The sequence below is a fragment of the Prionailurus viverrinus genome, chromosome X, assembly GCF_022837055.1.
Source record: "Prionailurus viverrinus isolate Anna chromosome X, UM_Priviv_1.0, whole genome shotgun sequence".
Lineage (NCBI taxonomy): Eukaryota > Metazoa > Chordata > Mammalia > Carnivora > Felidae > Prionailurus > Prionailurus viverrinus.
In genome coordinates this window covers 11860688-11884142 of record NC_062579.1, presented here as the reverse complement: position 1 = coordinate 11884142, position 23455 = coordinate 11860688, and the positions used below count along the sequence as shown (strand labels likewise).

The window sequence follows — 23455 nt, the reverse complement described above, 5'->3', positions numbered from 1 at the left end:
ATCAACGTGATACATATCAACAAAATGAAAGATAACAATCATATGATCATCTCAACAGATGCAGAAAAAGCATTTGACAAAAGTCAGCATTCGTTCATGATAAAAACTCTCAATAAAACAGGGTTAGAGGGAACACACCTCAACATAATAAAGGCCATATTTAACAAACCCACAGCTAACATCATAATTGTAAAACACTGGGAGCGTTTTGTCTGTCTAAGATCAGGAACAAGACAAGGATGTCCACTCTCACCACTTGTATCCAACATAGTACTGGAAGTCCTAACCACAGCAATCAGACAAGAAAAAGAAGAGGAATACATATTGGTTAAGAAATTAAACTGTCATTATTTGCAGATGACATGATACTATACATAGAAAATCCTAAAGACAGGACCAAAAAACTACTATAATAAATGAATTCAGTAAAGTTTCAAAATACAAAGTTAATACCCCCAAATGTGTAGCATTGCTACATACCAATAACAAAGTAGCAGAAAGAAATTAAGAAATTTACAATTGCTGGGGCACCTGGGTGGCTCAGTCAGTTGAGCGTCCGACTTCCGCTCAGGTCTGATCTTGTGGTTCGTGGGTTCAAGCCTCACGTCTGGCTTTGTGCTGACAGCTCAGACCTGGAGCCTGCTTCAGATTCTCTGTCTCCCTCTCTCTCTCTCTGCCCTTCCCCGCTCATGTTCTGTCTCTCTCTCTCTCTCAAAAATAAGCACTAAAAAAAAAAAAAGAAGAAGAAGAAATTTACAATTGCACCAAAAGGAATAAAATACCTAGGAATAAACTTAACCAAAGAGGTAAAAGACACGTAGTCCAAAAACTATAAAACACTAATGAAAGAAATTCAAAATGACACATGAAGATATTCCATGCTCATAGATTAGAAGAATATTGTTAAAATGTCCATATTACCCAATCTACAGAGTCAATGCTATTTCTATCAAAATACAAACAGTTTTTCACAAAACTAGAACAAATAACACAAAATTTGCATGGAACCACAAAAGACCCCAAATGGCCAGAGCAATCAATCTTGAGAAAGAAGGAAAAAAGTTGGACGTATCACAATTCCAGATTTCAAGATACATTACAAAGTTTAGTAATCAAACTGGCAGGATACCAGCACAGAACAAGACACAAAGATCAATGGGATGGAATAGAGAGCCCAGAAATAAACTCAATTACATGCCGAATCCTTTGTCCAATCTATGACAAAGGAGGCAAGATTATACAACGGGGGAAACATAGTCTCTTCAACAAATGGTGCTCAGAGAAGTGAACAGCTACCTGTAAAAGAGTGAAACTGGACCACCTTTTAATACCATATACAAAAATAAACTCAGAATGGATTAAAGACCTAAATGTGAGATCTGAAACCATAAAAATCCTAGAAGAGAGCACAGGCAGTAATTTCTCAGCGGCCATAGCAACATCTTTCTAGATAGGTCTCCCAAGGCAAGGGAAACAAAAGCAAAAATAAACTATTGGGACATCAAAGTAAAAAGCTTTTGCACAGTGAAAGAAACCATCAACATAACAAAAAGACAACCTACTGAATGGGAGAATACGTTTGCAAATAATATATCTGATAAGGGGTTAATATCCAAAATACATAGACCTTGTACAACTCAACACCAAAAAAACCCCAAAAAATCCAATTAAAAAATGGGCAGAAGACCTGAATAGACATTTTTTTTTTAAAGAATACATACAGCTGGCCAACAGAAACATGACAAGATGTTCCACATCACTAATCATCAGGGAAATACATATCAACACCTCAATGAAAGATCACCTTACACCTGTTCAGAATGGCTAGAATCAAAAACACAAGAAGTAACAAGTGCTGGTGAGGAGGTGGAGAAAAAGGAACCCTCGAGCACTATTAGAGGGAATGCAAATTGGTGCAGCCACTGTGGAAAACAGTATAGAGGTTCCTTGAAAAATTAAAAATACCATATGATCCAAGAATTCCACTATTGGGTATTTATCCAAAGAAAACAAAACATTACTTCAAAAAGATATACGCACCCATGTTGATCGCAGCATTGTTTACAATAGCCAAGATATAGAAGCAACCTAAGTGTCCCTTGACAGATAAATGGATAAGGAAGATGTGTGTGTGTGTGGGGGGGGGGGGTTGTATACATACATATAATGGCATATTACACAGCCATAAAGGGGGATGAGATCATGCCATCTGAGACAACATGGCTGGACCTAGAGGGTATTATGCTAAGAGAAATAAGTCGGACTGAGGAAGACAAATATCATATGATTTCACTCGTAAGTGGAATCTAAAAAGAAGGCCAATGAATACACAAACAAAAAGCAGAATCAAACCTATAAATACAGAGAATAAGCTGATGGCTCCCAGAGGGGCGAGGGGAGAGTGTTGAGCAAAATGGCGAAGGGGAGTAGTAGATACGGGCCTCCAGTTACGGAATGAGTAAATCATGGGAATAAAAGGCACAGCAGAGGGAATGCGGTCAATGGTACAGTCACAGGCGTGTATCAGCATCCATGATGGCTACACACTTTGGTGAATCACACTGTACAACTGAAACTGATGTAACATTGCGTGTCAACTATACCCCTATGAAAATAAAAAATGCATATTATGAAAGGAAAAAAGCACATATGGTATATTTGCTATTTAAAGCATAAGAACTTTTGTATGGCAAAGATAATATGACAAAGTCAACAGACAGAAAGATGTGGACAAACATTTCTAACACAAATGACAAAGGGTTAACTTCTATACTGTACAAAAATATTTTACAAACTGCTAAGATTAAAAGCTCAAAAAGTGAGCAAAAAAATGAACATGCAATCCACAGAACAGCGTGTCCAAACCCATGAAAAGATGCTCAAATTCTCTAGTAGAGAATAAAAATTAAAGTACTTATGAGATGTCATTTCATACCCATCAGATTCACAAACCAGAACTATAACATCTCATGCTGGTAGAGTTGAGGGAGAAGGGAATTTTCAAACCCGTCTGATGGAAATGGCATTGCCACCGAATTTGGGGAAGACAATAGAACAACAGCTCTCAGTTTTGAAAGACGATTACTATACTAACCAGCAATTCAACTTCTGGCCGTCTGTCCCATCGGGAGGGATGGACTGGTACCCCTATGTAGGCACATGCAATACGTATTGCAGCTTTGGGGCACCTGGGTGGCTCAGTCGGTTGGGCGTCTGACTTCGGCTCAGGTCATGATCTCGCGGTTTGTGAGTTCGAGCCCCGCATCGGGCTCTGTGCTGACAGCTGAGAGCCTGGAGCCTGCTTCGGATCTGTGTCTTCTTCTCTCTCTACGCCTCCCCTACTTGTGTTCTCTCTGTCTCTCAAAAATAAATAAATGTAACAAAAAGTATGTATTGCAGCTTTGCCTTAGTGGTCAAGAGCTGGAAACGAAGTAAATACCTACTAAAAGCAGGCTGGCCAAATCAAGGGTGGTCCTCTGTAGCATGGAATTATTATATAGCCACTAAAAAGAACCAATTAATGAACAAAATGTTCATGGTAGCACCGTCCATCATTACCCCAAAGTCTCTCAGTAGAATAAATAACTGCTGGTATATTCACACAATAGGATATTATAGACTAACCAGAAGGCACAAACTCCAACTACATACAACAACCTTATGAATGTCATGGTACCATGTTGTACAAAAGAGGATGTACTGAATGATTCCATGTACACCAGGCACAAAGGAGGCCAAAGCCAAATCTATGCTGTTACAAGTCACGATGATAGTTGCACTTATATGGGGGGGGGGAAGAGATACATGGAAGAAGGCATGAGGGGGATTGGGGGATCCCGGGACACTGGTTGTGTTCCGTTTCTTGATCTGGGTGCTGGTTACATAGGTGTATTCATTGATGTGTGTATTCAAAAAAGAAAAAGAATTAGAGCCATTACAACTTGCAGGGATTTCAAGTAGGTATTATTGGTTGATAAAAGAATGCAGAAAAATATGTATAATATAACCCCATTTTTATATAGCATATAGTAATCAAACCACGTTATGTATTACTGTGCATGTAAATCTATGCTTGTATGAGGACAGATACAGGTCTGTACAGGTTCATATGGGACAGATGGAAATATGGAAGGCCATAGAGTAGGTTAACATGGCTTCCCCAGGTGAGTGAGACAGGATGATGAGGGCCATGCTTATGTTGGGGGAGAAGAGGGAAAAGAAGAAAAAAATGTGCCCGTTTTTTTTAATGTATAATATTCCATTTATGTAAAAAACAAACATTAAAGAGGAAAATTATTTAGAAATATGTTCTACCAAAGTGTAAAAACTGAGACTCACTAGGGGTGCCTGGGTGGCTCAGTTCGTTGAGTGCCTGACTCCTGATTTTGGCTCAGGTCATGATCCCAGGGTCATGGGATCGAGCCTGCTAAGTGTGGAACCGACTTGAGATTCTCTCTCTGCCTCTGCCCCTCTCCCTCACTTTCCCTGTCTCTAAAATAAACAAATTTTAAAAATTGAGATTCACTAAATGACAGTATTGTGTAATTCAAGCACCATGGCCTATTACAAACTTCATCGTCCAAGTAAAAACATGAAGCCTCAAGATTATTAACAAATAGCAGTAGATACCAAAAGACTATTTATTGGCTTCTAGCAATATGGTGGACTCAGACAACTTGAAAATCCTTTTACTATAATCACCTACAAGTACAGGGTAAAATGTAACATAATTATGACAAATGTGCAGCTAAGCTCACAAATAATAAAAGCAAATCCCCAGGTGCCAAAAACAAAGAGGGAAATGAAAGAGCACAGAGTGGGTGCTTAAGCTAATGGGGGAGGGTATTTGTCTCCAGAACCCAGGGGTTTGGTGTTAATTCCCACACAGGGGTAGTAAATGAAGCTTTGGAAGGTAGGGGATTGGAACTGAGTACTTTGCATAAAGCCAAGACCCTTAGAGGACTCTTTTATTTATGAAAAGATCTGAAAACAAGAGAGACTACGGGACACAGGGCTTTGTGTGGGGGAGAATAAAGAAAAGCTCTCTGAGAACTCAAAGCCACAGGACCACAATTCACATTGCTTTTACTCTACCCACATAGTTCAGCAACTCCAGACTAAAAAGTAACAGAATTATTCCTCAAGCAGTGATACTACCACGGCCCCAAGGCAGAAGCAAACAAAAAACTTCTCTGAAGAATTGTGCCCACATCCCAAATATCATGGGATTTTACACACACACACACACACACACACACACACACACACACACACAAACCAAAAACAAAACGCAAACCCTGCTAACGAGATGTCTACAATAAAAAATGGCCGAGCCCAGGAGAGAACAATCCAACCGGATCAAGAGTCTGCACACACAATTACACCCCCATAAACTCAAACTACAGGGAGATAGCCAGAAAGGGATTATAAAAGAAATGCACATAAAATGACTGAGGACTAGAAAGGAAGAAAACAAATCCGAATAGAACTAAACCCTATGAAAAAAAAAAAAAAAAACAAGAGCCAGCAGAAATTGAAAGAAATAGGTGAGACCCCTTAATGTATCTTGGAATAAATCTTTTAAAAAAGATTGTAAGAGAGGCGCCTGGGTGGCTCCTTCACAGAAGTCCTACAATGTATACAGAGGACTAAAGGACCCGAGACATTTTGACGAAGAATAAAGATCGGGGAGGGGTCGGGGCTCCTAATGGCAGCTACAAAGACTACTCTAAGCTGGAACGTTAAAATACGTGAGGTATTTGTGAGCAGACAGACCAGAGACCAACGGATCCTCAGCTTAGAAACGGAGCTTGCTATATGACACAGGTGCATTTCAAACGAGTGGCAAACAATGAACTATTCAAGGGGCGCCCGAGTGACTCAGTTGGTTAAGTGCCAACTCTTGATTTTGGCTCAGGTCATGATCTCAGTTAGGTTGACCAGGTGGAGCCCCGTGTAGGGCTCTGTGCTGACAGCACGGACCCTGCTTGGGATTTTCTCTCTCTCTCTCTCTCTCTCTCTCTCTCTCTCTGCCTTCCCCCACCCCACTCACACACACACTCTCCCTCTAAATAAATCTTAAAAATTATTTAAAAAAAAAAAAGAACGAACTATTCGATAAACGGTGCCTCCACATCACACCCCAAAATCATTTCCAGCGGATGAAAGAGCTTAACGGTCTAGAAAACCACTTTTTTTTTTTTTTTTGAGAATACAGTCCATTCTGGTTATTTGTAGTATTTGTGTTCTATACAATCGCGGCAACCACTGGTTTCGTGAACACTGAGGCAGCGCTCCTGGGGCAATACAGGGCTCGGTCCCTGCGAGACTTCGGTCACAAGATTTTCGTCAAATGATCAGTAAGATAACCTCATTGTACGTGTGTTTCTGTTCACAGACGCCCCATTTCATACACATAGATGATTCATCAACACGGACGAAGGAAGCTTATCTAACGCACCTGTTTTCTCTGAAACACCTGTCTCTCCCCCCGCCCCAAGGCCTCCTTGCACTTTAGGAACAACACGAGCAAGAACTTCAGCACTATGTTTGAGGGCCGCTTTCAACGGTGAAATCACCAACACAAAGCACAAAACTACAAAATCGTGGCACTAAATAGACATTAGTTACCAATCTTGAGGAAAATCAAAGTATATTCTTTCGGTGAAAATTCCAACAAAGGCAAATAATTAATTCGCGACTGGAAGCCCAGGAGAGAAAATGAGAGTTCCAGAAAGAACGCCAAGAAGAGATAACCAAATGCTATTCAGGAAGCAACAAAAAGAAAGACTCATGCCGGACTGCCTTAAAACCGCTATCCTGGGATCATCCGCGGATTTTCATAGGAGACAACGGGGCAGGGGCTCCAGATACATCAGGTTGTACACATTCGGAGCACTCGCTAAGATTCTGTTCTTTTGGAACCACTCTCGGCGCGAAATTTTGTATCAGTCCGGGTTCAACCCGAGGCCGAGCCGGGACGATCCATGTGTGTATGTGTATACATACGAAACCACTAGAAGGGGCTTATGCAAATGCGGGAGCTGGTTAAGCGGGCTCCGGAAGCCGCCGTACCTGGTGTCGGAGCTCCGAGTCCGCGGGACGGGCAGGCAGAAGGGGAAGCAGGCTGGAACACACGAGCACAGGCTGGCACTCCACAAGAGCGGACTGAAGACCGAGCCCACTCTTAGTCTCCGCTGTTGATTGGTGATTGGTGATTGGTGACGAGGTCATCCTGCAGAAGCCAGGGCCCTTCGGCCCGGAGCTAAGACACGCCTGGGCCAGGAATCAAAGAAGCTGACAGAGGATCCAGGGCAACTCAGAGCAAGTGCCGGCCTAGCAGCCCCTCCACACCAACAAAGTGACTCGCGGGTCAGCAACAGCGTGTGGGAGCCACGCCACGACCGCCGCTTTCCTTTGCCTTCCCGACCACTCAAGAATCTCCCTGGCCGCCCATCTTAAGCAGAAACACGTGAGACAGGGGAATTCTGAGAAATGTAGTTCAGCCGGCCAAAAGGACACGTGGCAACCCCAGCCCACTCTTTAACAGTTATGTCTCCTCAGACCCTCTTTTTGTTCTCCGGTTAGCTTTAGTAAATTACAGTTTTCCCTAGAAAACGGCCCATTCACCTATTTTTGAAAAGAGTTATTTGCCGTAGTCCTGTGAAGCATTTGTAGCAATTTCTGGTCGAGCTCCAGTTATATCACTTGGCACTCATTAATCTGGTTACCTTCTTATGTCGTCTCCTAATTTAACTGCATTATCATCGGAGAATGTAGTATCTTGGGTTTTGGTCGCTTGGTATTTGAGAGATGTTTTGTGGTCTAATACATGATCCATTTTTATACATGTCCCATGTGTGCTTGAAAACAATGTGTATTCTCTAAAACTGATTCCAGAGCACACATGCCCACAGTTAGGTGAATTAGGTTGCCCAAAACTCTACACACTACTTTTTTATTTAGATGGTCAATTCCTGGCACGGGCATATTAAAAATCTCTATCAATTTCTCCTACTGGTTATGTCAATTTTCGCATTATAAATGTTAGAGTTCTGTTATTGGATGCATATATGTTTATAATTCTTCTGTCTTCCTGGCGAAGCATTCCTCTCAGCATTCAGTAATGACCTTTTTTTACCCCTGATGATATTTTTTGCCTCAAAGTCTACCCTGTCCGACGTTAGTATAGCTCTGGTTTTAATTATGCCTTTTTTTCCCTTGCCCAGTAGGGGTTTCTTTTACTTTCTTGTCAGCTCAGCTATGCATTAAAAAAAAAAAAAAATATATATATATATATATATATATATTTGTTGTATTTTATCCATTATTTCTGGTGCGTCTATCAAGCAAGGTTGCGGGAGATCTAACTTGGCATGTTGACAGATCTTGAAGTTCTCAAAATTAGAAAACAATGAAACACGTACTCGCCTTTAAAGGGAAACCTATTATGTTTGATATGCAATCAGAATACCAGAATAAATTGCAAAATGTATGCATAACCAAGGCCCCATCTCACCAATGACCGTGTCAAACCATATTAATTGTAGGGCTCAACGTGAATTGTATTCACTTTGTATCTCCAACAGACAGGAAAAAAAAAAAAAAAAGCTTTTTCAAACAATCCACTCCCACAGCTTCCACGAAGAATCTGATATGACCCCCATCCCTCAAGGGTGGTTCCCCACGATTGAGAATCACCAGATTATGGTCTCCAAAGAAGACTCAGCTCAAAGGGGTGCCTGGGTGGCTCAGTCAGGTAAGCATCCGACTTAGCTCAGGTCATGATCTCAGGGTTCATGAGTTCAAGCCCCGCATCAGGCTCTGTGCTGACAGCTCAGAACCTGGAGCCTGCTTTAGATTCTGTGTCTCCCTCTCTCTCTCTGCCCTGACCTCACTCACACTCTGTCTCTCTCTCTCAAAAATAAATAAATTAAAAAAAAAATTTTTTAAATAAAAAAAAGAAGATTCAGTTTAAAGATGGAAATATTTTATTCCATTACTAGTTTGGTATTCCTCCTCCCATCCCTCAGTCATTCACAGATGTTGCACTTTGCGGTTCTGTGGGTTCCTTTCAACATGTTTCCAAACTCCTCTGGTATCTTGGTCAAGGAGGCCAACACTAGGCTCAAACCCAGTTTCTACTTGGCAATGCATGAGTCCTAACACTGGAGCCAAATCCTATCAGCTGACATTTAACCTAGTCTTACCAATTACAGCTTACTGGAGACTCAAATACCCACACTATACATCTGCTCATGGCACGAATGGGGGTCTACTTTTCTCTACAACTGATTATGAATTACAAGCGTTCGGGAAAAGATGGTGTCGGTGGCTTGGGCCCCAGGATTTACAAGCAGAGAAAGCCCTAGCTCTTGTTAAGCAAGGCCGCTACCTGATTTGTTCAACTTATCCAATTTATGCACTACATGGAAAGCCTTTAGGAACTCATTAAAGTCAATGCTTCCATCTTTGTTTAAGTCCATTCTTTCAGCGAGCTCATCAATTTGAAAATCATCAATATGAATGTTGTAGTGACTATTGAAGAGTTTCCACATGGAACGAAATTCTTCCACGGAAATCAGGCCTAGAAGAATATAGAAGAAGGTGTGAGTGTTCGTTTTAAGACCCACTTAATGGTGGAGTGGGGAAGCTATACTGATTGAATGGTCCCAATGAGAAGAAGCTCGCTGCCATGCCCAACCATCAGACACTGAAGGAGATGGAAAAGCCAGATTGTAAATATAAGAAACAATGTGTCACTTTCAACTACCAGGTGGCCCTGACATTATTCCAAACCTGGAATGAGTATACACTCAAGGGATGGGGGTGGATTATGGACCGTGGGACCGTATGTGGTATAGAAATTACAGGATCTAAAATCTAAGGGAAAAGGACATCAGGGCAGAGGGAGAAGTGACCCTGGCACTCAACAAGAGGACTGCAAACAATGGCTCTGCCATGTTTTCTAGGCAATCATTTGCTTTCATATTTTGATTATTGACCTTTTGGTCTTCTGTGATCTCTGCGGTTGAGGATTATCTGGTGATTGTTTTAAAGTTTGAAAATAAGTATGGGGTGCCTGGGTGGCTCAGTTAAGCACCCGACTTTGGCTCAGGTCATGATCTCGCTGTTCATGAGTTTGAGCCCCGCATCCGGCTCTGTGCTGACAGCTCAGAGCCTGAAGCCTGCTTTGGATTCTGTGTCTCCCTCTCTCTGCCCCTCCCCGCTCACATTCTCTCTCTCTCTCTCTCTCAAAAATAAATAAAAACATTAAAAAGTAATAATAATAAAGCTTGAAAATAAGTAATCATGCATCAAAGCCAAGCAGAAATGAATTTTCATACCCCTGAGTCCCAAACATAGGATCAGAACTCCAGGAATGATTTTTAATGCCAGGAGTAACTACTATGTTTAAATGGACAGTGAATTATCTTTTCATCTGTGCTGATGATTTATAAAAGGAGCTATTCTTGTCTAACAGATACAGAGGCCTATATAGGGGCCATATGGTCTTGAATACAGTTGGTGGACAAACTAAAATAGTAATAATCCTGGGGCGCCTGGGTGGCTCAGTCAGTTAAGCGTCCGACTTCGGCTCAGGTCATGATCTCACGGTCCGTGTGTTCAAGCCCCGCATCGGGCTCTGTGCTGACAGCTCAGAGCCCGGAGCCTGTTTCAGATTCTGTGTCTCACTCTCTCTCTGACCCTCCCCCGTTCATGCTCTCTCTCTGTCTCAAAAATAAATAAATGTTAAAAAAAAATTTAAAAAAAAATAGTAATAATCCTAATCATGAGTTTATCATCGCCTCCCCCCCAGCCCTGAGTTAAACCAACTTTGGATGAAGAATGCAATAGATGAAAATAGAGTTCTGGTTTCTGAGAAACAGATTAGCCCTTGCTTTCTACTGCTACCGAACTAATCAAAGTTCATTTACCTGAGTGATCAGAATCAATGACATTAAAGATGATTTGCAGGTCAGATCGGTATCTGTACAGAGTTTCAATTAGAGTAGATTGGGCCTAAAATAAAGACGTTCTAAATGTTAAAACACATAGAATTAATAACGGTCAATTTTAGTACATGTTACAAATACAAAACATTCCCACCAATTCAAAGCATGTGATTCAGATAGAAATTCGAGAAGGCAGGCCTTCCTTGGAGTCCCAACCTTCTTTAATCAGAGAAAAGACCATGCTGTTGCATGCGGAAGCGTGTGCAGTCTGCAGGGCCCTGGCTGATCAAGAAGCAGTGAACAACAGCCAACACGTACTGAGAACACGTGCACGCGGGCTCCACCCTGAGACTTTTCTGTGGGCTATTTCATTCAGTCCTCAACAATGGCCCCAAAGAAAAGAACTATTATTATGTCCATTTTACAGATTAGAAAACAGAGAGGTAAGATGAGTTTTGCAAGGTTCACGTAGCTAGGGAATGGGATCTGATCTCAGCTGCCGGAAGCCAAGGCCCATGAGTCTGGTCACCGTGGTAAACTGCCTCTTGCGTGAAGCCGAAGCCTCTCTTGTGGGGGTATCTTAGTTTCCCACCTGCCTTACTTCTCTTCTCTCTGCTCTGACCTTCTCATCTCCCCTGCAAACAATCGCCCCAGTATTCCTTCCCATCGGCTCACGTTCAGCCCAGTGTGGTAACTAACTGGCAAAGAGTTGTTAATAAGTACGGGGCGGGGGCGGGCCTTACAACTCTCCCCGGGGTATTCCCATTTTAATAAGAGATTTTTAATTTTACAAACACTTAAGGCATAAGATGTCATGTCAGCAGGCCTATACTCTCGCAGTGTAATAGGGACTCTGCTGAGGAGCTGAGGGGGTGAGTTGTATGAAAGAGTGGGTGTCGTATCTGCCCTTCTGATTTGACATGGATTTTCTCGCAGAAGCTTTTCCTTCTTTTTCCATTTTGCCTATCCTTAGAAAGCACAAATTTCCCGAACAGATCACTATGTACTTGGGGGAGCCCCCGTAGGCCTTCCCCAAGCCTACCATGCCCATCCATTAGATGATTCCACACCCAACTTTTCAAGACTGAGTCCCTCTCACAGGTCATCTGAAGGGAGTTTGGCTCCAGCCAGGTTTCAGCTGGGGCTATGTTTCACTTGCCTCTTTCACAGGTTTCTGAATGTGGATATCCTGGAAGCTGGACATGTAGTTAATATCTCCATTGGTGTCTGTGGTGACCAGGCGTGAACTCAGGGATCTCCATGGTAAGTTCAGCCCCAAAGTGTTCTCCATGGAAAAAGCCCACTGGCTCATAGAAAGTTTTCCTAACAACAACAACAACAACAACAAAGCCCATATAATTGGTTGATGATTTGATAAAGAAACGCAACCTCGTGGCAGAGTCAGTGAGCAGCCTGGGGTTTTGAGGCCTGGGTGCCTCCTTCTCCCCTTTGTGATTTGTCCCACCAGGCCCCACAGCTCTAAGGGACAAATAAACTAAAGAAAGTCTTAGGTGTTCCACAGATCTTGCCCGTAATGTTTTGTGTAAGCAATCAGACATTGGGTGTTCGATCTTTTGTTCCTTTTTCTGATTAGCAAAGGAAGGTGTATTTACAATAGAAGATTTTAAAACACGAAAAGATATAAAGGATAAAATATTACTTTCATTTTTCATATTTTGGCATGTAATTCACTTCTCATTTTCCAAGGTCCTATCCCTTCATCCCCTGATATTATATGTAGTCTTTCAAAAATATAAATATCTTTATTTTTTCTGATTATTAAAGATACCCTCGTTCGAAATGATTTTGAACGAATAGAAAAAATGTTATTACTTGTAGTGCACACAAACAGGGATATATACAAATATATCTACATTTTACCTTTCTTAGAGCCAAATATGCCTTGTAGTCTAGCAAATGTTTTATATACATGTGTCTGTGGCAACACACATAGCATATTTATTCTTTTTTTTTTTAATGTTTATTTATTTTTGAGACAGAGAGAGACAGAGCATGAGCGGGGGAGGGCCAGAGAGAGAGGGAGACACAGAATCTGAAGCAGGCTCCAGGCTCTGAGCTGTCAGCCCAGAGCCCGACGTGGGGCTCAAACTCACGGACCGTGAGATCATGACCTGAGCCGAAGTCGGACGCTTAACCAACTGAGTCACCCAGGTGCCCCATAGCATATTTATTCTAATCTGAGTTTTTACTTATAATAAATCATGGACATCCATCTATGTTAAGAAACGTAGATCTACATCATTATTTTAATGGCTATTCAACTATTTCATTATCTCCTTAGGATCACTCCTATAAGTGGAATTTACTGGATCAAAGAGGATGCACATTTTTAAGCCTTTTGACATACAATACCAAACTGTTTTCGAGAAAAAAAATATCCATTTACACTCCCATAAAACCATTCCCCACATACTTACCTGCCAAAGACATAATTCCTTTTTACCTTTTGGGGGGGGTGAATTCCTTTGTTTCATCATTTTGAAGGGAGAAAAGGAATTAATGAGGTAGAAAAAATTAAAATTAAAATTAAAATTAAAAAAATTAAAATTAAAAAATTAAAAACACACACACAAATTGAAGAAATGCTGCTAGATCCTAGGTGTGTTTTGATAGTAGAGAAAAATTAAAGAAAAATATTTTTAACAAAAATTGAAAATAAAGGTGAGTTTTTTCTCTTTCTGCTGAGTTCCTTGGTTCAGGTTGTGCAGTTGTTGTGTTATCCTCAGATCAGTTTTCTAGGTGTGCAGGATGCTTTAATGTTGGTCTGGCTGTATTTCATGGACGCGAGACACACAAAAAACCTCCACACTGTTCCCTCTTGGAAGCTTTTTTAAAAGTTATTTTAATTCCAGTTGCCGTGCAGTGTAATATTAGTTTCAGGTGTACCTATAGTGACTCAACACTTCTGTACATCCCCCTGTGCTCACCCCAAGTGCACGCCTTATTCCCCATCACCTACTTCACCCATCCCCCAGACACCTCCCCTCTGGTCACCATCAGCTTGTTCTTTGTAATTAAGAGTCTGTTCTCAATTTGTCTCTTATTTTTTCCCTTCGCCTGTTTTGTTTCTCAAATTTCACATATGAGTGAAATCATATGGCATTTCTCTTTCTCTGACCAACTTATTTCGTTTAGCCTAATACTCTAGCTCCATCCATGTCATTGCAAATGGCATGATTTCCTTCTTTTTTCTGGCTGAATAATATTCCATTGTATATATATATACACACCACATCTTACGTATCCATTCATTAACTGATGGACATTTGCATTGCTTCCATAGCTTGGCTATTATAAATAATACTCCCATAGACATAGGGGTGCGTGTATCCCTTTGAATTAGTGTTCTTGTGTTCTTTGAGTAAATACCCAGCAGTGTGATTGCTGGAACTTAAGGTATTTCTATTTTTGACTTTTTGAAGAACCTCCATACTGTCTTCCACATCGGCTGCACCAATTGGCATTCCCACCAACAGTGCAAGAGGGTTCCCCTTTCTCCACATCCTCACCAATACCTGTTGTTACTTGTGTTGTCGATTTTAGCCATACTGACAGGTGTGAGGTGATATCTCACTGTGGTTTTGATTTGCATTTCCCTCATGATAAGTGATGATGAACATCTTTTCATGTGTCTGTTGGTCATAATTCTTTTTTCTAAATTAAAGTTCAACACATACAGAAAAACTCACAAAACAAATACAGGGCTCGGTGAATTATCACAAAGATAATTCCTATGTAACCACCACCAAGGACAAGAAATAAAACATTGCCAAATCCACATGATTTCACTCGTATTTGGAATTTAAAAAACAAAAGAAACAAAAGGGGAAGAAAAGAGAGAAGCAAACCAAGAAACAGACTCTTAACTGTAGAGAACAAACTGATAGTTACCAGAGGGGAGGGGGCAGGTGGACGGGTGAGACAGGTGATGGGGATTAAGGAGTGCACTTGTCAGTGAGGAGCACCAGATGACGTATGGAACGGTTGCATCACCATATTATACACCTGAAGCTAATACTACACTTTTAACTAACTGGAATTTAAATAAATCCCCAAAGTTAAAAAAAGATTGCCAATATTCAAAAGGCCCCCTTGGGGTCCCTCACAATTACTACCACTTCCCACTTTCCTAAAGAGAGCCACTATCTTGATCTCTAATACTATAATTTGCTTTTTGCCTTTTTTGACCTATATGTAAATGGAATTGTGAAGTATATATTTGGGGGGACGTCTGGCTTCTTTTGCTCAACGCTAAGTTCATGAGATTCAGCCATGTTGTTCCATTTAGTTGTAGGTCTTCATTTTCATCAGTGTATAGTATTCCATGGTGTGAATATATACACAATTTATATATCCGTTCTACTGTTGGTGGATGTTAGGTTATCTCCAGTTTGGGGCTATTACAAACAGTGCTGCTAAGAACATTTCTGTAGGGGCGCCTGGGTGGCTCAGTCGGTTAAGCGGCCGACTTCGGCTCAGGTCACGATCTCACGGTCCGTGGGTTCGAGCCCCACGTCGGGCTCTGTGCTGTCAGCACAGAGCCTGGAGCCTGTTTCAGATTCTGTGTCTCCCTCTCTCTGACCCCCCCCCCCCCCCGTTCATGCTCTGTCTCTCCCTGTCTCAAAAATAAATAAAACGTTAAAAAAAATTTAAAAAAAGAAAAAAGAACATTTCTGTAGATGCCCTTTCGGTGCATTGAACCTATAGCTCAATTTGAAGAGAATTCATATCCTGACAACTTCGGCCCTTGCACACAGCAATACCTACCCATTTATTTTCGTCCTTTTTAATTTCTCTTAATCATTTAGAAATCTCATACATCAATCGTTCGGTTCCTTTCTCGTCCTTGATTATCTACCCTGAATGGGATCTTTGAAGATTTTCATTACCTAAAAGTTCATTGTTAGCTCTACCAGCCATCAGTTTACTCCTACTCAGCTCAAAGCTACCCTTCTTTGCCCTGTTTTATGACACTGGATCTGAACCCTGTAAATAATTCTCTTTGGGCACCTGGTATAATGTCAGTAGAGAGTACAGGAAGGATACTCTAAGACACAGCAGAAGAACCACTTCTGGCATGCTTTCCTTCTTGCTTTTCCAGTAGAGCATGGTTACCAGAGTGTGGGAAATGCATTGGCACCCACTCTCCAGTCAATTTCACTGACACCACAGTGAATGGCTTCCTTGCCAGGAGTGTGTGGGAGGCACAGCGGTACACAGCCCAAAAAGGGTTTTGTTGGCACTCCCGTGGGTGGCCCCATCCACTTCAGTCCGGGCTCAACAGCTACCAACCAGCTCTGACATGAGACACTTCAGTGAACTTCCACCGCATCTAGCGGGCCACAGTCATTCTCTCTCCAATTAGGTCTGAATATTAGCCTTGCTTGAGAGCAGGGGACTCTTCCAAGTCTGTTCCTTCCTTGGGTTCACTTTCTTAGCCTTAGAGATAGTAGCTGCACCCTACAATTTCTATTCCTGTATTCTTTAGCATTCTCTTTCAGCCATTTTAGTAGTTAAATAGCCTTTTACTAGTTAATAATTCTTTCCATTAAATTTCCCAGTTCAAATTATTGCCGTGGTTTCTATCTCCTGAATAGACTCTGACTGATAACCTGATATATGAAAACACAATAAATTTCTCTGCGTTGACCTTGTGTTCTACAACTTGTTCAATTCAATTATCAATTATAATAGTTTTTCTGTGTATTTGGGTTTTTGATATACTCAATCATGTTGTCTATACGTAGTAACATTGTATTTCTTCCTTTGTAATTCTTATCATCTTATTTAACTTGCCTTATTGTAGTAGCTAGCATCCCTAGCACAATGTTGAACAATTTTGAGAACAGACATCTCTATTAGTCTCCTATTGCTGCTGTAACACATTACCACAGACTTAGTGGCTTTAAAGAACACAAATTTATTCTCTTATAGTTCTGGGGGCTAGGAGTCCAAAAATCACTTTTGCTGGTACAAGCGAAAGTGTCAGTGGGGCTGGTTCCTTTGAGAAGCTCTGATGGGAGGATCTGAAAAGCTTCTAAAGGCTGCCTATATTCCTTGGCTTGTGGCACCTTCCTGAGTTTTCAAGGAGTATCATCTCAATATCTTCTTCTATTATCACATCACCTTCTCCTCGGACTCTGACTCCTACATCCCTCTTACAAGGACCATTGTGATTATATCAATTCCACTTAGATAATGCATGATAGTCTCCCTAGGTCAAGATCATTTTTTTTAAGATTTTATTTGTAAGAATTTCTACACCCAACATGGGGCTCGAACCCACAACTCTGAGATCAACAACTCTGAGTCAGATTCCACTGACTGAGCCAGCCACATGCCCCTCAAGATCAGTATTTTAATCACATCTGCAAAATTCCTTTTGGGATCTAAGGTAACATTGAGAGATTCTGGGGATTAGGATGCAGACACATTGGGGATGGGGAATTATTCAGTATCTTTCTCTTATTCCCAATCTTAGAAGAAAAGGTTTCAACATTACCCCATCAATTATGCTGTTTTCTATAGGCTATGATAGATATCCTTTATAAGATTAAGGAAATTTGCTTCATTTTTAGTTTTCTAAAACCATGAAACCAAGGTAAAATACATCCAATAAATTTTTCTTATTTTGAGAAAATTAAGACTTCTTTAATTTGGTTAAATTGGTGAATTACACTGATTGATTTTTCATTTATCAAATCAACCCAGAATTCCTAGTGTTTCTAGAATAAACCAACTTGTTCATTTTACATTAACCTTTTTCCAGTATTTCATTTAGGACTTTTTTCATCTAAATTTATGTCTGAGATTAGCCTTTAATTTTCCTTTTCCATAATGTTTTTACTAGGTTTTGGTATCAAGGTTATGCTGACCTCCTAAAATAATCTTGGAAGTGTTCCTTATGTTTTTATTCTCTGGAAGAGTTTGTGTAAGACTGATTTTATTCTTTTTTTTTTTTTTTTTTAAGTAGGCTTCATGCCCAGCACAGAGCCCAATGCAGGGCTTGAACTCTACAACCCTGAGATCAAGAGTCAGATGCTTAACTGAGTCACTCAGGTGCCTCTAGACTGGTTTTATTCTTTAAAAAAATTTTTTTGTAATGTTTATTTGTTTTTGAGAGAGACAGAGTTTGAGCAGGGGAGGGACAGAGAGAGGGAGACACAGAATCTGAAACAGGCTCCAGGCTCTGAACTGTCAGCACAGAGCCTGACATTGGGTTCAAACCCACAGACCACGAGATCATGACCTGAGCCAAAGTCGGATGCTTAACCAACTGAGCCACCCAGATGACCCTAGACTGGTTTCATTCTTAAATGTATATTTTAATGGCTAGTGAAGCTATCTGAACCCAGGGCCTTCCTTGTGGAAAGTTTCAAAATTCCACATTCAGTTTCTTCAACAGTTATAGAACTGTTCAGGCTTTTATTTCTTTTTGTGTCAGTTTTGGTAAGTGTGTGTGTGTGTGTGTGTGTGTGTGTGTGTGTGTGTGTACATATATATTTTAGGAATTTGTCCATTTAATCTAAAGTATCAATTCACTAGCATAAGAGTTTTTATAATACACCTTATGAGCTTTTTAATATCTGTAAAGTCTGTATATACTAAAATTTCCCCTTTCAGTTCTGGCATTGGTTATTTATGCTTTCTCTATCTCCTTACCAGGGTTTTATCAAATTTTCCAGTTTCTTCAAATAACCTTTTTTTTTTTACTTTGTTGATCATAGTTTCATCTTTCAAAATATATGCATTTTCAATTCTTCTCTAACTTGCATCTTATATGTTGCATTTTCCTTATCATTGAGTTGCAGATTTCTAATTTCCACTGTGATTTCTCCTTTGACCCAAGGGTTATTTAGAAGTGTATTTCTCATTTCCAAGCCCAAGGGGGATTTTCTGGCTACCTTCTGTCATTGAGTTATAGCTCAATTCACTATGACAGAAAATTTATTCCGTACGTTTCCAATACAAAATTTGTTGATATTTGCTTTATGTTCCAGGATATAGTCAGGATATGTTCCATGTGTGCTTGACAAGAGTGTGTATTCTGCATTGTTGAGCAGGGTTCTATGTATGTCTTTTAGGGAAACTCTGCTAATCTTTTTGTCAGTTAATTCTTTCAGCTAAAGGAGTATTATAATCATCCACTATGATGGTAGATTTTTCTACTTCTGCTTGTTCTGTCCATTTTTGTTTTACATATTTTTGAGGCTATATTAGTAGGTACATATGCATTTATAATGGATTCAATTGGCAAACAGAATACTTTATCATTATAAAGTGTCCCTTGTTATGTCTAGTAATGTAGATTTCCTTGAAGTCTACTTTGTCTAATATTAATAGAGCTGTTTCAACCTCGGTTTTGTTAGTGTTTTCATGTTATATCTTTTTCTAAATTTTATTTTCAATGTTTTGTATATATTATTCCACTGTCTGCTGGCTTCTATTGTGACTGTTGAGAAGTCTGGTATCAGTCAAATTGTTTTCCCTTTGTAGCAATGTGTATTTCTCTCTGCTTGCTTTTAGGATATTTTTCTTTGCTGTTGGTACTCTGTGGTTTCTCCACAAGGGTATATAGGTGTGGATTTAATTTTTTTTATCCTATTTGAGAAACACTGTATCTCTCTACCTGTGAATTTGAGTTGCTCATGAATTCTGGAAAAGTCTAGGCCATTATCATGTCAAATACATCCTCTCTTACATTGTTTCCTCCTGGGACCCTGAGTAGATGTATGTTAAACTTTATTTTACTGTCCATTAGTCTTAACCTTTCTAATTCTGTCTTAAGTAGTGTCTAATCTTCCGTTTAGCCCATCCAATATGGTTTTTTTAAACAAGTATATTTTTACATCTATTTGGCTCTTCTTCAAATCATTCTTTAAATGCATGTCAGTGATCCACCTTTTATTTCTTTAAACATTTCTTAGTTATTTTTATTTGTATTTGATAATTCCAATATCTGCTATCTTTAGAGAATGAAATCTGTCATTGTTTCTGTTGACGCTTACTCACGGTAGCTTGCCTCCTTTGTTTCATGATCTTTGGTTATGAACTCATGGTTGATGTTAATCTCTGCATATGTTAGTGGCCAAAATTAGGGATGCATCCCTTGAACGTGGATTTGCATTTGCTTGCCAAGAGTCAAGAGGCACTACAAAAATAACCTACTTTAGCCACTTTCAGGGTCCAGGCTTAATGTGGAAGTCTCAGATTCAGCTTATCCATCTTTCTATTATCCTTTGGTCTAGTCTCAGGATTGAGCACAACACCAAAATTAGCATTTGCCCTCAGGACAATCTGGCATTTTGTGCTTGTCTGCTGCTCCAAGCTGGTTTCAAAAAACGTTTCATGAGAGAAAAATGTTTGCTAGATATTTATCTTACTGTGAGGCTGGTAGATGCATTAAAATTCTGTATCCTCTAGAATCTCGCTGTGTCTTAACAGGAGGGCCTTCCAGAGTGTCTAGTCTGAGCCACTACCAGAATAGGAGGGTTGCTGTTGTTTTAAGTTGAAAGAAACGTACTGCAAAGGAGGGATATGGCTTTTTTCAAGCACATAACGGATTATGTTTTATTTTTATCTCTATCTTTCCTTGCTAGTAAAAATAGAGAACTGAAATCTTAAGGAAGCGAAAAAAATGGAAACTGATTTGTACGTAAGCTGGTATGTTAAGAAACGGTAAGCATTACATAATTTTATTACCTGATTTACTGTGGTCTTGAAGTTGGAAAGCGTGAACGAGGTCAGTTTTTCGTGCAATTATTCTCTCTCTTAATATCCTGATGGCACTACTTTCAATAGCATTCACCCTATGTTAACAAAACAATTATTAGGCAAAAGATACAGAAATCATCCTGTTCTGTCTGGTTTTAATGTGCTATGTTACCACTTACCAGTTTCTACTTCAAGTGAATTGCCTAATTTCACACATGCCATGTTCCTAGGTGGTCAGTGTTGGTATATGTATGCCTGTGTGCGCACGTATTGTGAAATTTTAAAAGGACTACCACTGGTGTTTTCTTTTTGAATTCAAAGATTTACATGAGCAATTAATGTCTGAGCATATCCAAGATACTTTTGAAAAACAAGAAAATTAAGAGGGACTTGCTAGAGCAGACTTTAATATTTCCTGTGAAGTTGCTGAAACCTAACAGCAGGTATTGACACAGGAGAAGACAGATACATGAGCAGAACATAATAGAAATTGCATAAACATAGTCAACTATATATGGGAACAATGTATATGACAAAGGAGGTATTACAATTCAGTAGAGAAGAGCAATTTTTTTTTTTAACATGGTGCTAGCTAGCATAGTTATCCGTCTGGATGCTAAACCACCTCAGACCATTTACAAAAATAAATTCTAAATAAAGGAGGAACAGAGGAACAAAGTAGCTATGAGTCATATACCCCTCTCCCCAAAAAAGCAAAATGGCAGAGGTAAATCAAACCATATCAATAATAGCATCATATGTGAATAGATTTTTAGACATCAAAAAGCAGAGGCTATGAGACCGGATTTTTTTTTTAAAGACCCAACTATGTTTTCTACAGGAGATACACTTCAGTTTCAAAGATACAAAAGATCTTGAGAGAACAACAACAAAAAAGATGTATTATGCAAACATCAACCATAAGAGAGTTAGAATGGCTATACTAACAGAAGACAGAATAGACTTGAAGACAAAATCTGTTACTAGAGACACAGAGGAATATTTTATAATGATAAAAGAGTCAATCAGTCAGGAAGATAAAACAATTACAAACATCTATAAACCTAACAAGGGAGCCCAAACCTATATGAAGCAAAACCAGACAGAACTGAAGGGAGAAACAGACAATTTAATAATAACAGTTGGAGACTTCAATATTCTACTTTCAATAATAGATAGAACAATGAGGCAGAAAATAAAAAAGGATATAAAAGACTTGAACAGAGGGGCACATGGGTGGCTCAGTTGGCTAAGTATCTGATTCTTGATTTCAGCTCAGGTCATGAGCTCACAGTTTGTGGGATCCAGCCCCATGTGAGGCTCTGTGCTAACAGCATGGAGCTTGCTTGGGATTCTCTCTCTCTCTCTCTCTCTCTCTCTCTCTCTGCCCCTCCCCTGCTTACACACACTCTCTCTCTCTCTCAAAATAAATAAACTTCAAAAAATTAAAAAAAATTTAAAGACTTGAACAGCACTATAAACCAACTAAATTTAACAGATATGTATAAAACACTGCACCCAACAACAGCAGAATATACATTTTTCTAAAGCATATATGGAACATTCTCCATGATAGATCCTCTGCTAGGCCATAATATGTCTCAATACATTTAACATGATCAAAATCAGACAAAGTAGCTTTTCTGACTACAAAAGGAATAAATTAGAGATCGATAACAGAAAGAAATTTGGAGGAATCACAAATATGAGGAAATTAAGCAACACCATCCTAAACAACCAATATGTCAAAGATGAAATCACAAGAGAAATTAGGAAATACTTTAAGATAACAGAAGATTAAAACACAACATGACAATGTTGTGACAATGTGAGACACAACTAAACCAGTGCTTAGAGGAAAATTTGTAGCTATAAATGCTGATATTAAAAAAAAAAAAAGATCTCAAATCAATAACCTAATCTCTACCTTCAAAAACTAGAAAAAAGAAGAGTAAAAGTAAACCCAAAGCAAGCAGAAGGACGGAAAGAATGAAGAGGAGAGGAAAACTACAGGCATCCGTGTTTTCCTGTGCTTCACTTTATTGCATTTCACAGGTATTTTTTACATGTGGAAGGTTTGTGGCAGCCCTGTATCGACCAAGTCCATTAGTGACATTTTTCAAATAACATTCACTCACTTCGTGTCTCTGTGTCACAGTTTTCAAACTTTCCATATTTCAATTTTTTCAAATATTTCAAACTTTCTCATTATTATTGTATTTGTTATGGTGATCTGTGATCAGTGATCTTCGATGTTAGTATTGTAATTTTGCCTTGGGGGGGGCCACAAACCATGCCCATATAAGACTTAATTGATAAATATAGTGTACGTTCTGACTTCTCCACTGACCAGCCATTCTCACATCTCTCTCCCTCTCCTTGACTTTCCCTATTCCCTGAGACACACTGAAATTAGGCCAGCTGAGAACCCTACAATGCCAAGTGTGCAAGTGAAAGGGAAGAGTCAGGTCTCTCACTTTATTTCTAAAAGTTTATTTATTTATTGTTTTTTTAGTAATCTCCACACCCGTGTGGGGCTCAAACTCACAATCCTGAGATCAAGAGTCGCATGCTCTTACAACTGAGTCAGCCAGGCACCCCTCTCACATTAAACCAAAATCTAGAAATGATTAAGCTTAGCGAGGAAGCCATGGTGAAAGCCAAGACAGGTTGGAAACTAAGCCTTTTGTGCCAAACAGTAAGCCAAGAAGTGAATGCAAAGAAAAATTTTTTGAAAAGAAATTAAAAGTGCTACTCCAATAAAC

At 39.7% G+C, this 23455-nt stretch overlaps 1 protein-coding gene across 2 annotated transcripts in view; it reads right to left on the bottom strand.

Annotated features, from left to right (window-relative positions):
* Nucleotides 1-9010: 9010 nt before the first annotated feature.
* PPEF1 (protein phosphatase with EF-hand domain 1) overlaps nucleotides 9011-23455 on the bottom strand; it is a 109219-nt gene continuing 94774 nt past the window's right edge. For both annotated transcript variants that reach the window (XM_047843808.1, XM_047843809.1), the window contains 4 exons: nucleotides 20679-20785; nucleotides 12115-12278; nucleotides 10938-11022; nucleotides 9011-9586 (listed from right to left, as the gene is read on the bottom strand). In XM_047843808.1, the coding sequence (XP_047699764.1) occupies nucleotides 9378-9586; nucleotides 10938-11022; nucleotides 12115-12278; nucleotides 20679-20785 (565 nt within the window). In that variant the 3' untranslated portion in view covers nucleotides 9011-9377. The remainder of the gene's footprint in view (nucleotides 9587-10937; nucleotides 11023-12114; nucleotides 12279-20678; nucleotides 20786-23455) is intronic.